Consider the following 13,689-nt stretch of genomic DNA (forward strand, 5'->3'; position numbering starts at 1 on the left):
AAAGTACATAAGTAATGTCTTAACCAGCACTGGTATCATCATATTGCAGGAAAATTATCTACAATTTCATACAATTACAAAGAGAATGCAGTTTTTGAACTCCTGAATGAAAGAGGGTTGATTTTCTTCCTCCTCTTCCTCCCTCCTGCATCGGATGCTAGACAAGTACAGTGTCCAGGAGGTGCACTGCATCTTTGAAGATCACAGATTGCCCGGATGTCCTGCTCCCGGTCACTAGCACGGTCCGGCAGCACTGCAAGTGCAGCCCCATGCCCTGGCAGGGCCTTGCGCTAGAACCCGAGGGCAGAATTGGCCCCAGGCCTCGTGGCCTTCAGGCTGCCGCTGCTCCAAGGCCTGAAGATACTGTTAAAAGTTCAAGAATAACATCTCACCTGTTGTCAATTTCCTGTTTAGATTGTCCACGGGCCCCTTTCAGAACAAGCCCCACTGCCAGTTTTTCTGGGACACTCCTACGTTCCTATATAAACCCCCCCCCCCCCACCTCATTAATATCTGGATGCTGGGCCTGTACCTATTGCAGGAACAGACCTAGTAACACCCATAGAAGGAAGCCTTGCAAATCCCATAAAAGGTCTCCATTCGCTTTCCCTCTTTGCAGTGCTTGTCAACTGAGCAAATGGGGCACTCTCTCCTGACAACAAATTTCGGAGAAAACAGTTACATGTCGATTGTCGGGCAGGGGAATCTTTAATAGAATTCTCTGTTAACAGAATAAGGCCTATGGGATTTTCGACTTCACCGCCTGGGTAATAAGCATCTCCTGGGTGAAACGCAGGAAGGGAAATCCAGCAGCAAGGATCATGTGCCCGTAACTGAACCCACTGGATTTTCCTTCCATTAGAATTCGATTGCGATCCACCCCGACAGATTTTCCTTTCTGACTCGGCCCCAACAGTGCTTAACGCCCACACAGTAAAATCAAAAATCTATCCCATTGTTGGCCATGTCTGTAAAAACCTGAGCGATTTCTGTGTTAGTAGAAGGTGCCTTAGACAAATAAGCATTCACTTCAGAATCACCAATGGAAGAAGAGACTAAAAGCAGCCACTTATTGTCACATTTATTGACAGAAACCATTTGACTCAATTGTTCAAGTATAGTGTTGCCATCATGAAGCACTACTAAAACTCTGAAAACACTGCTGCAGGCAGTTAACTAAAGTGGCTCTGTCATCGTACATTGGCACTTCACCAGAGTTGAAAGTTACAATAGGCACCCTTTATGGAGATGTGTATTTGTTCCTTTTCTGTATTGCTGCTCACTTAGTAAGTGATATGTGAATCCAAACTAAAAGTTGATTTTCAGCTTTCCTTCCTATTCAGTAATGCCTGACATGCCCAGTTAAATTTTCACTGGCATAAACTTTGCAGGTTATATAAGTTCTCTTGAAAACAGCTTCCAGAATAGCTCTTGATGCTCACTGAAATTACAGTAGTGGTTGGCTTGACAGTAAACATTGAAAAAACAAGACATATCTTCAATGTGACAAAGAATTGACAGTCTGCAGTGAAGCAGTTTAAAAAGCTGACACCTCTTGTAACAGACCAGCAATTGCCTCACTTAAAATGACAGAGACGTAGACTGCTTACTTGGATAGTGTTCCAGAGCCAAATAGAATCTAGAAATTAAAATCTTTCCTTCAATGCAAAGGTCATCTACAAAACTTCCTGCAGTTCAGTTTTGCTCTGTGACAGAGAGCTGAGTCTTCACACAAAAGCTCAACTAATCAAATATGCAGTCATGCCTTTTTAGATCATATAAGAGCAGGGGTTCTGACCACTTCACCAACAAGATCGTGGTCTAGAGTTTTGGGCTCGCAGCACCTGCTTTTCGGGCACGAACTGGCGTACTAAGCTCGCAATATGGTGGGCAGGAAGCATGGCCACATTTTTGGCTGGAAGTGTCCCACTCATCATAATGGATAAGGTAAATGTGCTGGCGACAGGAACACATGTCAGGAACATTTAAACGCCAGTTTTAATTTATTTAAATTAGGGTCTGCGTGTCTTGCACGACCCTTTTTCGATTTTCGAACGCGCCAGCACTTCACTCACTGTGTGCTGAACTCCCGGCTTCCGATCCCCCCCGACTCGGCGACCGATCCCCTCGAGCCGGCTACCACTCTCCCCTGGCCACCGATCGTTCCCCCCGGCCTGAAGCTCGATCTCTCCCGGCGACCACCGGCCACCGATCGCTCCCATCTGGCCCGAGGCCCAATCACCCACCCTTCCTCACATGCCAGAGGGCTTCTGCATTGCCAGCAACAAGCCAATCTTCAATGGCGATTCACCGGCTGCTCTAGGCAGAACGCCAGCTCCATGGAAATGAGGTCCGATGCCCAATATCGGGGGTGCCTCGGACCTGACCAGTCAAACACAACGATTGTACCCTCCGCCCCCGCACATCCAAAAATGGGCGCACCTGAATTTCATGGCCATATATTCGTGCCAGTTTTATTAGGTTAGGAATATTCTCAGAAAACCTGCGGAAAAGGCAGTTAACACATGTATCTTTCTAAACTACCCATGGGAGACAATGACAGGGGAGTTTCAATCTACTTTATCCTCAATGGCAATGAGATTATGATTCAACGGGAGTAATTTTAACTCTGGGCGATAGTGTAAAGTGGGCGATATCGAAGTAGCTGCCCAGAAGACACCGCGGCCGATTTTCCTTTCCATTGAAGTCAATGTAAAGGGAGAATCGGGCAGGGGTAATAATGGCCGACCAATTCGATATTGGCCACTTTACACTATCGCCCGAAGTTAAAAATTACCAATGCGTTCTCCAGAATGAAAACAATGGAGACACTTGGTGGCTGCTGTTAGCTGCCTGAGGAACTTGAAAATCTTACATCTGCTTCCACTCCAAACCATCAGAAGTATCCAGTGAACAGATTTCCAAAGTCTTTAATAGTCTCAAATTTTAAAAGAGCTGCATATATAGGTTTTCTACTACTCCTGCTATAACACTTTCCATCACAGCCCCCTGCTATAACTTTCCTCCTTCAGTCACCTCGACCAGGTAGTCTGAGCTACAAACCCTTCCATGACTCTTGTCAATACTAATTCTCGATCAGTTGTTCCTCTGTGAGGTCGATTTATGTGCAAGATGGGATGTTAGCCTTGAACAGGCCAAATCCCCTATCAAGGTCAGATTGGTTTGAATGTCAACTGAGACTGGTCTCAACTGGCATGAAGCAAACCAATATGATTACTGCTGTTTCCAATAGAGCTACTCATTGGCCTGTAACTCATTGATGGTCTGTAACTGATTGATTTAGGTGACCCGAAAATTAGAACATCAAATATCTCCTAACCAAGTTGGAGATTTTTCCATACCTGAGGAGCTTATAATTTTAAGTTGTAGAGGTTAAAAAAAAGTGTGAAAGCTGGAAAAATGAAGTAAAACTGAAAATGCAGTGAGTATCCACAGCAGCTCGATCAGCACCTGAAAGAGAAAGTTAGGTTCCCATTTCAAGTCAGTATGTGTATAAGAAAATAAAGAGAGATATTAAGGCTTGGATTTTTGTCCTCTCACCATTTGTGAGTCGGGGGGTCGGGGGGGGGGGACTTCCACTTGACGGCCAAACCCCACTGTGACCCCAATCACTTTTCCTGGATCGGGGCCGAATACAAATGCAGGACAGTCTTATTTCTACTTTTCAGAGGCAGCCCGTCACTGCCGGAGTATAATGTTGTGGTGCTGCAGCGGGGCACTTGCTGCAGCAGCTCAAACGACAGATGGAGGTCTACGCCTGGATAATCCTCTGGGAATCCAACCATTCTTGGAAATTCCAACAGTGGTGCACCAAGGAAAATGGGAGGGGGGAACCTTGGAACTTTCAGCTAATTTCCTTTCCTTCCTGCCCCTGAACCACCGATGCACCGGAAGATGAGAAGACGGTGGGAGTGGAAAACCAGGAGGCGATGGGAGTGAACTGGGATAGTGGGAGGCCAAATGGCTAAGAGATTATCCTCCCCTCTGTCTCCCTAACCCTGCAAATGGCTCTGCCACAGATACTGAGCTCGTTAAAAGCCTTTTCTATATTTCATTCAAGGTTATTTAAGGAGCTTCAGTCCCCTTTAATGTTGGCCCGACCCATTTCCTATGCTGCAGCTCTGCAACTGTTTTCCTCCTCTGCAGAGAAGGGATCCTGCTGAAAGCTCACTTTGCAAATGTAATTGACGTGATGCAGGAAATTGGGTTGGGGTCTTGGTTGGGTTAAGCCTGCGAGAGGACATCTAGCTCTGACACATTTCTGGTGGGAAGAGGAAAATCCAGACCCAGAAGTTGAAATTTTCTAACTTCGGTTAATAGTCCATTACATCCATTAACCTCCTTGTGAAAACAATTAGTAGATATGAACTCAGGTAAAAGTGAGGCTAAAAACAGGCAAACAAAGAGTTCCCCAGGAACCTGATGGTTTCCACTCCAGGGTATTAAAAGAAATAGGTGAGGAAATTGCAGGTGCACTAATCATAATTTTCCAAAGCTCTCTAGATTCAAGAATTCTGCCTTTGGCTTGGAAAATTGCAAATGTTACTCCATTATTTAAGAAGGGAGGGAGAAACCAGCATACTTCACACATGTCAGTTTAACATAAATTGTGGGGAAATTACTGGGATCTATCATTAGAGACAGTGGCTGAACATTGGACAACAACAACAACAACTTGTATTTATATAGCACGTTTAACATAGTAAAACGTCCCAAGGCACTTCACAGGAGTGCTATCAGAAAAAATTTGACATCGAGCCACATAAGGAGATATTAGGACAGGTGACCAAAAGCTTGGTCAAAAAGGTAGGAGAGAAAGGTAGAGAGGCAGAGAGGCTATGGGAGGGAATTCCAGAGCATTGGGCCTAGATAGCTGAAGGCACGGCCGCCAATGTAGGGGCGAAGGAAATTGGGGATGCATAAGAAGCCAGAATTGGAGGAATGCAGAGTTCTTGGAGGGTTGTAGGGCAGAAGGAAGTTACAGAGATAGGGAGGGGCAAGGCCATGGAGGGATTTGAACACAAGAATGAGAATTTTAAGTATGAGTCATTGTTGGACCAGGAGCCAATGTAGGTCTGTGAGCACAGGGGTGATGGGTGAGCAGAACTAAGTGTGAGTCAGGGTACAGGCAGCAGAGTTTTGGATGAGCTGAAGTTTACGGATGGTGAAATATGGGAGGCCGGCCAGCAGAGCATTGGAAAAGTTGAGTCTGGACAGGTATCAGTTGATCAAAGATTTGTGAAGGGTAGGTTATGCCTGACTAACCTAGTTGAATTTTTTGAGGAACATGTTAGCTAGGGGAGTGTCTGTGGATGTTGTCTATCTGGACTTCCAGAAGGCATTTGGTAAGGTTCTACACAAGAGATTATTAGTAAAAATGAGATTTTTTTTTTAATGGTGAGTTTCTAGGAAATGTGGTTGAGCAGAGGGATTCAGGAGATCTGCACAAATCACTTAAATCTAGTGCACAAGTACAAAAATTAATCAAAAAGATTAATGGAATGTTGGCCTTTATCTCAAGGGGATTGTAATTCAAAAGTGAGGAAATGATGCTTCAGTTGTACAGAGTCTTGGTCAGACCCCATTTGGAGTACTGCGTTCAGTTTTGGGCATCGAGCCTCAGGAACGGTATACTGGCCTTGGAAGAAGTACAGCGCAGATACGCCAGAATTATACCAGGGCTTAAAGGGTTAAATTATGAGGACAGGATGCATAAACATGACTTGTATTCCCTTGAGTTTAAAAGGTTGAGAGGGAATCTAATCGAGGTACTTAACATAATTAGGGGATTTGATAGGGTAGATACAGAGAAACTATTTCCAGAACAAGCTGACATAATCTTAAAATTAGAGCTAGGCCATTTAGGAGTAAAATTAGGAAGCACTTTTTCACACAAACGGTAGTGGATATGTTGATTTTTCCCCCCCCAAAAGGCAGGGATGCTGGGTATTAGGTAAGGGTATCAAGGGATATGGAGCAAAGGTGGCTAAATGAAGTTGAAGTATAGATCAACCATGATTTAATAGGATGGCGGGACAGGCTCAAGGGGCTGAATGGCCTACTCATGTTCCTATGTTTCTATGTTCCAAATATTACATAAAAGTCTACAATCCTTATTGGCATACTTCAGATATGTACTGAAAGGAAAAGAAAATGGAGAAAAAAAAATATTCTTTAAAAGTGATTTTGTTATGAAATTAAATCCTTGTTAGTGAATGGCGGGGTAGTTACTTTTTCTTCACGATTTCTATTGATCTGAACAATAGATTTATATATTTCTTCTGCTGACGGCCTTGGACCTAGAAACTGTTTTAAAAAGAAAATCAAATAACAATAAAATAAAATATTTTTTTCCATGCCTGTGAATGATTTGCATCAAATACTGTCAGGCATTCACAGCTCTTTTGTTCTCTTCTGCATGTCTGTTCCAGTGATATATTTTTACCATACTGACCATTAAATATTTACTGCTCCTACTTGTCCTTTAAAATTGAAATGGAAATGATTACTGGTCTCATAGCAGCATTTATGAAAGCAGTAAAAGTATAGCATTGTTGAGCCTTTCTCAAAACTCTTTGGATTGTGTCGTTACCATTTTATTGTTATAATGAAAATAATTGCCCACGATATGTTGTTTAACTGTGATTTGCATGCTTAATAATAAAATCTCATGTGGTATTTTTCAAGTAACGTCACATCAAATTATATTAGTATTTTGCAGGGTTTTATTTGGTTTTACAAATATATGTACTATTGTAAAGGGTAAAAATGTGATGTTCATTTTAATTAAATAATTTCCATGAAAACTCTGATTTTACCCACAGGATTTTGGAGATGATGGCTCACTGTATATAACCAAGGTAATGACAACTCACATGGGAAACTATAGCTGTCATGCAGATGGCTATGAAAAGCTCTACCAGACTCATATCCTGCAAGTGAATGGTAAATATAATCTATCATTATAATTGCTAACAACTATTTCACATCCCATGGTATTACTCATAATTTTCTTTGAAATGTGCTTCTTTCTTCCTGTCTCTTTGTTTGTTTTGTACTCTCTTTTCTTTCTGTCTCCTTTTCTCCATTTTTCTGCTTGTCTTCCCCCTTTTCATTTTGCTCCATACAAAGGTTTAGTCAAGAGATGTTGGGGCCTAGAGCTGCAGCTGGCAGTCTGGAGCAGTGGAGCAAGGTTGGGGACAGGTTTTAATTGTGGTGGTATTAAGAACGATCATGGTTGCCGTATGCTATGGAAATTTTTTTTGGTAGAATGTGATTGGTCACTTTTATGACTGAACCAGTCAGAAATGTGTGTGGGGGAGGCAATTTTCAACTGCTGGATGCCTAATTCTCACCAGAAAAACAGACAGTATGCAGTTGAAAATCGACGAGGGGGCACCTCAGCCACCCCTTCATGCCTCATTTATAGTTTTGCCTGATGCAATTTTCAGGCAAACTTATAAATGAGTGAGGAGCCCGCCCACCTGTTTCCGGTGGAAGGTTGCTTAAATGTGCAAATCGTGGTCCTACGCCGGTTGTAGGACCCCGGCGTAGGACCACCCATTTATAGAATCATAGAGTCATACAGCACAGAAGGAGGACATTCGGCCCATCATGTCTGTGACGGCTCTTTGAAAGAGCTATCCAATTAATCCCACTCCCCCACTCTTTCCCCATAGCCCTGCAAATTTCTCCTTTTCATGTATATATCCAATTCCCTTTTGAAAGTTATTACTGAATCTGCTTCGATTTTCAGGTAGTGCATTCCAGATCATAACAACTCGCTGCGTAAAAAAAGTTCTCCTCATCTCCCCTTTGGCTTTTTTGCCATTTGCACCTGTCGTTGAGTAGTGTAACCAGCTGTCCTTAAAGAGATCACTGGAGGCCGCTCCAAAAATTTTCAATTATTATTTTCATGGAGCCCACAAAAAACTCTGACACATGCGAGGCCCCAGGATTGCCCTCACCCCACCCCGGACCTGACCTGCCAGCCAGCTCAGCATGGGAGCCGACCGATTTCCCGCTCTCCCACAACTGGCAAACGGCACCCACAGCTTACTGGTTCAGGCCTCCCCCCGTTGGCTTTAGGAGGGTGGCACGGCCGCTCCACTGACTTTGTGCCCATTTTGGAAGGAAGTCAAAGATCACCCATGTGGTTCTGGGATCTGAATGGTTGAAATGATGGTGATCTCTTGGATCTGATAGGTTGAAGTTCTGGGATGTGATTGGTCTAGAATCGTACATTTCTATATTGTTATAGGCAAAAATAACCCATTCAATTAAAGAGATTAAATTCTATTTACTGTATTAAAAATCTACTCTCAAATATTGGTTACTGCCTTTTTATTGATGCAACCATATATATGTCACAGCTGAATGTAGCCTCATGTAGTGCTTTGTTACCATCCTCTACTGATCATAACATGATCCTTTCACTAGCTTTGTATTTGAATAATTTAATTAATCGAATCTTTGAACGAAACCTTTTATTTGAAGACTGCATTGACATCGAAATCTGGTTATATTAAAAAGAATATGAAAGTTCCCATTTTGCAGACAATTCTGATTCCTGTTCTCTCAGAGAAACCTCTAATAACGATGAACTGAAATATGTTCTTTTTTTACTTCTGTCACATATGCATTTAGTTATTCTGTACATTTTTCTTTTGTACAATCACTAATCCCAGACACTTGTTGTGATTTGTCTCATTTAATCACAATATCTGTTCATTTATATTCCAAATGGTTCAGTTGTATTTCATTTTAAAAATATAATTATATTGAAAAATATATATATATATATAAAATGGAAATCATATTCCACCATGAATATCACAAAATTCTAAATAGCTTTGGCAAAATAATTAACACAAATTCTGAGCAACGAATGAACATTTCAAAGGCACAGGAAGTGGCCAGTAACCAGAGGTCAGTGTAATTATTTTTTGGAGTAATTAGACTGAGCCAACAGACAAGAGAAATGTACTTTAATGTGATTAATGAGGAGAGTATTCATCATTAAAATGAAAGGCAATTGTAGTGTGAATAATATTAATGGGAAATAAAGAAGACAAATACTTTCATTAAAAGCTCCAAACTAAATCGCAGTCTCAGTTATAGATAATGAACCCTTGTTTGGAGCTGCTTTATTACACAGGATCTCTGACATAAACAATTAATTTAAGTAAAGTAATGACCTACAGCAACATGTCCTCAAATTGATTGAATACCATAAACTAAATGTCCGGACTGAAACAATGGCCCAATATTGCAGGTCCCAAAAATATACTTGAATATGATTTTCAAAACATGCACTTCTATAGAAAATGTATCTTGCACATTTTGAAAAATGTTTTTCACAGTTTACTTAATTGGGTTAGTTTAAAAGTTTTTTTTTCTACAAGTTCACAGTTATTTTTCACTATTTATGGATGACCGAGGATGAGATTGACAAATTGTAACCGCACGTGCAGGCACACAGTAGCCACAGTTCTATTATCTTCTGGAACTAACATAAAGGGAAAAGCATTTGTCCCTGATTTGCAATCCAGTATAAAACTTGTTCTTTCCATTTTCATATTAATTTGTGTCACAGCGCAGAGTGTATACATTTTATTCCAGCACTGTTTGTCCTACTTGGCAATGTCTTTACTATGTTTACAAAAACTCTGTGAGGAAATGAGTCAGCTTCTGCAGCAAGTAAGTACATGGATCAGTTTTCCCACAATTTTAGTTATGTCTATAAAAGTTGAATTTATTTCAAGAATAAATGTTTGCCATTATTATTGGGCTCTTCTCCCATTTGGTTAGGCACACACTAAAGTACTTTTTGAATTTTGCTGTTCCCATGTTATATTTGCATTTTTTCACATCTCCACTTAGCAGTTAACAACTTCTTGTTGTACATTATTATTACTGCTGAAATGAGGTGCCACACATTGTAATAATAGCAGCAAGCTGATACTTCTAACATGATGGGGTAAATTTTAAAACCCAAGAGTGGGTGGGTTGGGAGCGGGTGGGGAATAAAAACACTTTGTTTTCAGAGCGGGACCGCATCCCACCTCTAACACGCCTGCTTCTGGGTTTAACCCAGACAGGTTTGTGTACGTGTGGAGAGCAGATACCAAGAAGTCCCGCCCCCACTTAAATCCAGTGGGCTGATACTTAAAAGCGCAATGTACCTCATTGAGATTCTTGAGGTAGTTAATATTTTGTGTATTGGAATAATAAAACAACTTTAACCTTACCTGTTCAGGTTTCCCATCGCTTCCCATTCATAGAGTCATAGAGTTATACAGCACGGATAGAGGCCCTTTGGCCCATCGTGTCCGCGCCGGCCATCAGCCCTGTCTACTCTAATCCCATATTCCAGCATTTGGTCCGTAGCCTTGTATGCTATGGCATTTCAAGTGCTCATCCAAATGCTTCTTGAATGTTGTGAGGGTTCCTGCCTCCACAACCCTTTCAGGCAGTGAGTTCCAGACTCCAACCACCCTCTGGGTGAAAAAGTTCTTTCTCAAATCCCCTCTAAACCTCCCGCCTTTTACCTTGAATCTATGTCCCCTTGTTATAGAAACCTCAACGAAGGGAAAAAGCTCCTGAGTATCCATCCTATCTGTGCCCCTCATAATTTTGTACACCTCAGTCATGTCCCCCCTCAGCCTCCTCTGCTCCAAGGAAAACAAACCCAATCTTCCCAGTCTCTCTTCATAGCTGAAGCGCTCCAGCCCTGGTAACATCCTGGTGAATCTCCTCTGCACCCTCTCCAAAGCGATCACATCCTTCCTGTAGTGTGGCGACCAGAACTGCACACAGTACTCCAGCTGTGGCCTAACCAGTGTTTTATACAGCTCCATCATAACCTCCTTGCTCTTATATATAGCCTCCGAAAGCTTGTGAATTTAAAATAAAATTGCTGGACTATAACTTGGTGTTGTAAAATTGTTTACACTTATATTCTATGCCTCGGCTAATAAAGGCAAGTATCCCATATGCCTTCTTTACCACCTTATCTACCTGTTCCGCCGCCTTCAGGGATCTGTGAACTTGCACACCAAGATCCCTCTGACCCTCTGTCTTGCCTAGGGTCCTCCCATTCATTGTGTATTCCCTTGCCTTGTTAGTCCCTCCAAGGTGCATCACCTCGCACTTTTCCGGGTTAAATTCCATTTGCCACTGTTCCGCCCATCTGACCAACCCATCTATATCGTCCTGCAGACTAAGGCTATCCTCCTCGCTATTTACCACCCTACCAATTTTTGTATCATCAGCGAACTTACTGATCATACCTTTTACATTCATATCCAAGTCATTAATGTAGACCACAAACAGCAAGGGACCCAGCACCGATCCCTGTGGTACCCCACTGGCCACAGGCTTCCAGTCACAAAAACAACCTTCGACCATCACCCTCTGCCTTCTGCCACTAAGCCAGTTTTGTATCCAAAGTGCCAAGGCACATCCCCTGTGGCCAGAGAGGTTCTGAATATATGTGTCAGAGCCCCCGCAATCTCCTCCTTTGCCTCACACAGTAGCCTGGGATACATTTCGTCCGGGCCTGGGGATTTATCCATTTTTAGGCCTGCTAAAACCGCCAATACCTCCTCCCGCTCGATGTTAATATGTTCGAGTATATCACAGTCCCCCTGCCGTATTTCTATGTCTACATCGTCCTTCTCCATAGTGAAAACAGATGCAAAAAATTCATTTAGAACCACTCCTACATCTGCCAGCTCCACACACAGATTGCCATTTTTGTCCCTAATGGGCCCTATTTTTTCCCTAGTCATCCTCTTACACTTAATATACTTATAAAACATCTTAGGATTTTCCTTTATTTTGCTCGCCAGTGTTATTTCATGGCCCCTCCTTGATCTCCTAATTTCTTTTTTAAGTATCCCCCTGCACTTTTTGTACTCCTCCAGGGCTTCCTCCGTCTTTAGCCTTTTGTATCTGCCAAAAGCCCTCCTTTTTTTCCTAATCCATTCTCGTATATCCCCTGACATCCAAGGTTCCCTGGAGTTCTTGGAACCACCCTTGACCTTTACGGGAACATGTTGCCATTGTATGGTCTCAATCTCCTTTCTGAAAGACTCCCATTGCTCCGATGCGGATTTTCCTACAAGCAGCTGATCCCAGTCCATTTTGGCCAGATCCTGCCTTATCCTATTAAAATCGGCCTTCCCCCAATTTAGAACCTTTATTTCCGGCCCCTCCCTGTCCTTTTCCATGACCACCTTAAATCTCACCAAATTATGGTCACTCTCACCAAAGTGCTCACCTACTAGCACTTCTTCCACTTGGCCGGCCACATTCCCTAGAATTAGGTCCAGTACCACCCCCTCTCTGTTCCTCTGCCCCCCGATCTGTTCCTCAACCCCCCGATCTGTTCCTCTACCCCCCATCTGTTCCTCTGCCCCCCCGATCTGTTCCTCAACCCCCCGATCTGTTCCTCTACCCCCCGATCTGTTCCTCTACCCCCCATCTGTTCCTCTGCCCCCCCGATCTGTTCCTCAACCCCCCGATCTGTTCCTCTATCCCCCGATCTGTTCCTCTACCCCCCGATCTGTTCCTCTACCCCCCGATCTGTTCCTCTACCCCCGATCTGTTCCTCTGCCCCCCGATCTATTCCTCTACCCCCCGATCTGTTCCTCTACCCCCCCGATCTGTTCCTCAACCCCCCGATCTGTTCCTCTACCCCCCGATCTGTTCCTCAACCCCCCGATCTGTTCCTCTGCCCCCACGATCTGTTCCTCTGCCCCCCCGATCTGTTCCTCAACCCCCCGATCTGTTCCTCTACCCCCCGATCTGTTCCTCAACCCCCCGATCTGTTCCTCTACCCCCCTCTACCCCCCATCTGTTCCTCTACCCCCCATCTGTTCCTCTGCCCCCCCGATCTGTTCCTCAACCCCCCGATCTGTTCCTCTACCGCCCGATCTGTTCCTCTACCGCCCGATCTGTTCCTCTGCCCCCCGATCTGTTCCTCTGCCCCCCGATCTATTCCTCTACCCCCCGATCTGTTCCTCTACCCCCCGATCTGTTCCTCTATCCCCCCATCTGTTCCTCTACTCCCGGATCTGTTCCTCTGCCCCCCCGATCTGTTCCTCTACCCCCCCGATCTGTTCCTCTACCCCCCGATCTGTTCCTCTATCCCCCCCCCCGATCTGTTCCTCTACCCCCCGATCTGTTCCTCTACCCCCCGATCTGTTCCTCTGCCCCCCCCGATCTGTTCCTCTGCCCCCCGATCTGTTCCTCTACCCCCCATCTGTTCCTCTATCCCCCCATCTGTTCCTCTACTCCCGGATCTGTTCCTCTGCCCCCCGATCTGTTCCTCTACCCCCCCGATCTGTTCCTCTACCCCCCGATCTGTTCCTCTGCCCCCCGATCTGTTCCTCTACCCCCCGATCTGTTCCTCTGCCCCCCGATCTGTTCCTCTACCCCCCGATCTGTTCCTCTATCCCCCCATCTGTTCCTCTACTCCCGGATCTGTTCCTCTGCCCCCCCGATCTGTTCCTCTACCCCCCCGATCTGTTCCTCTACCCCCCGATCTGTTCCTCTATCCCCCCCCCCGATCTGTTCCTCTACCCCCCGATCTGTTCCTCTGCCCCCCGATCTGTTCCTCTACCCCCCGATCTGTTCCTCTATCCCCCCATCTGTTCCTCTACT

General features: G+C 44.2%; 1 protein-coding gene across 1 annotated transcript in view; it reads left to right on the top strand.

The window, feature by feature from the left end:
- The window catches only part of fstl5 (follistatin-like 5), a 724,566-nt gene that overhangs the window by 557,638 nt on the left and 153,239 nt on the right, over positions 1 to 13,689 (top strand). The window contains exon 8 of the mRNA XM_067992568.1: positions 6,846 to 6,966. Coding sequence (XP_067848669.1) covers positions 6,846 to 6,966 — 121 coding nt within the window. The remainder of the gene's footprint in view (positions 1 to 6,845; positions 6,967 to 13,689) is intronic.

Source organism: Heptranchias perlo, chromosome 1, assembly GCF_035084215.1.
Source record: "Heptranchias perlo isolate sHepPer1 chromosome 1, sHepPer1.hap1, whole genome shotgun sequence".
NCBI classification, from domain to species: domain Eukaryota; kingdom Metazoa; phylum Chordata; class Chondrichthyes; order Hexanchiformes; family Hexanchidae; genus Heptranchias; species Heptranchias perlo.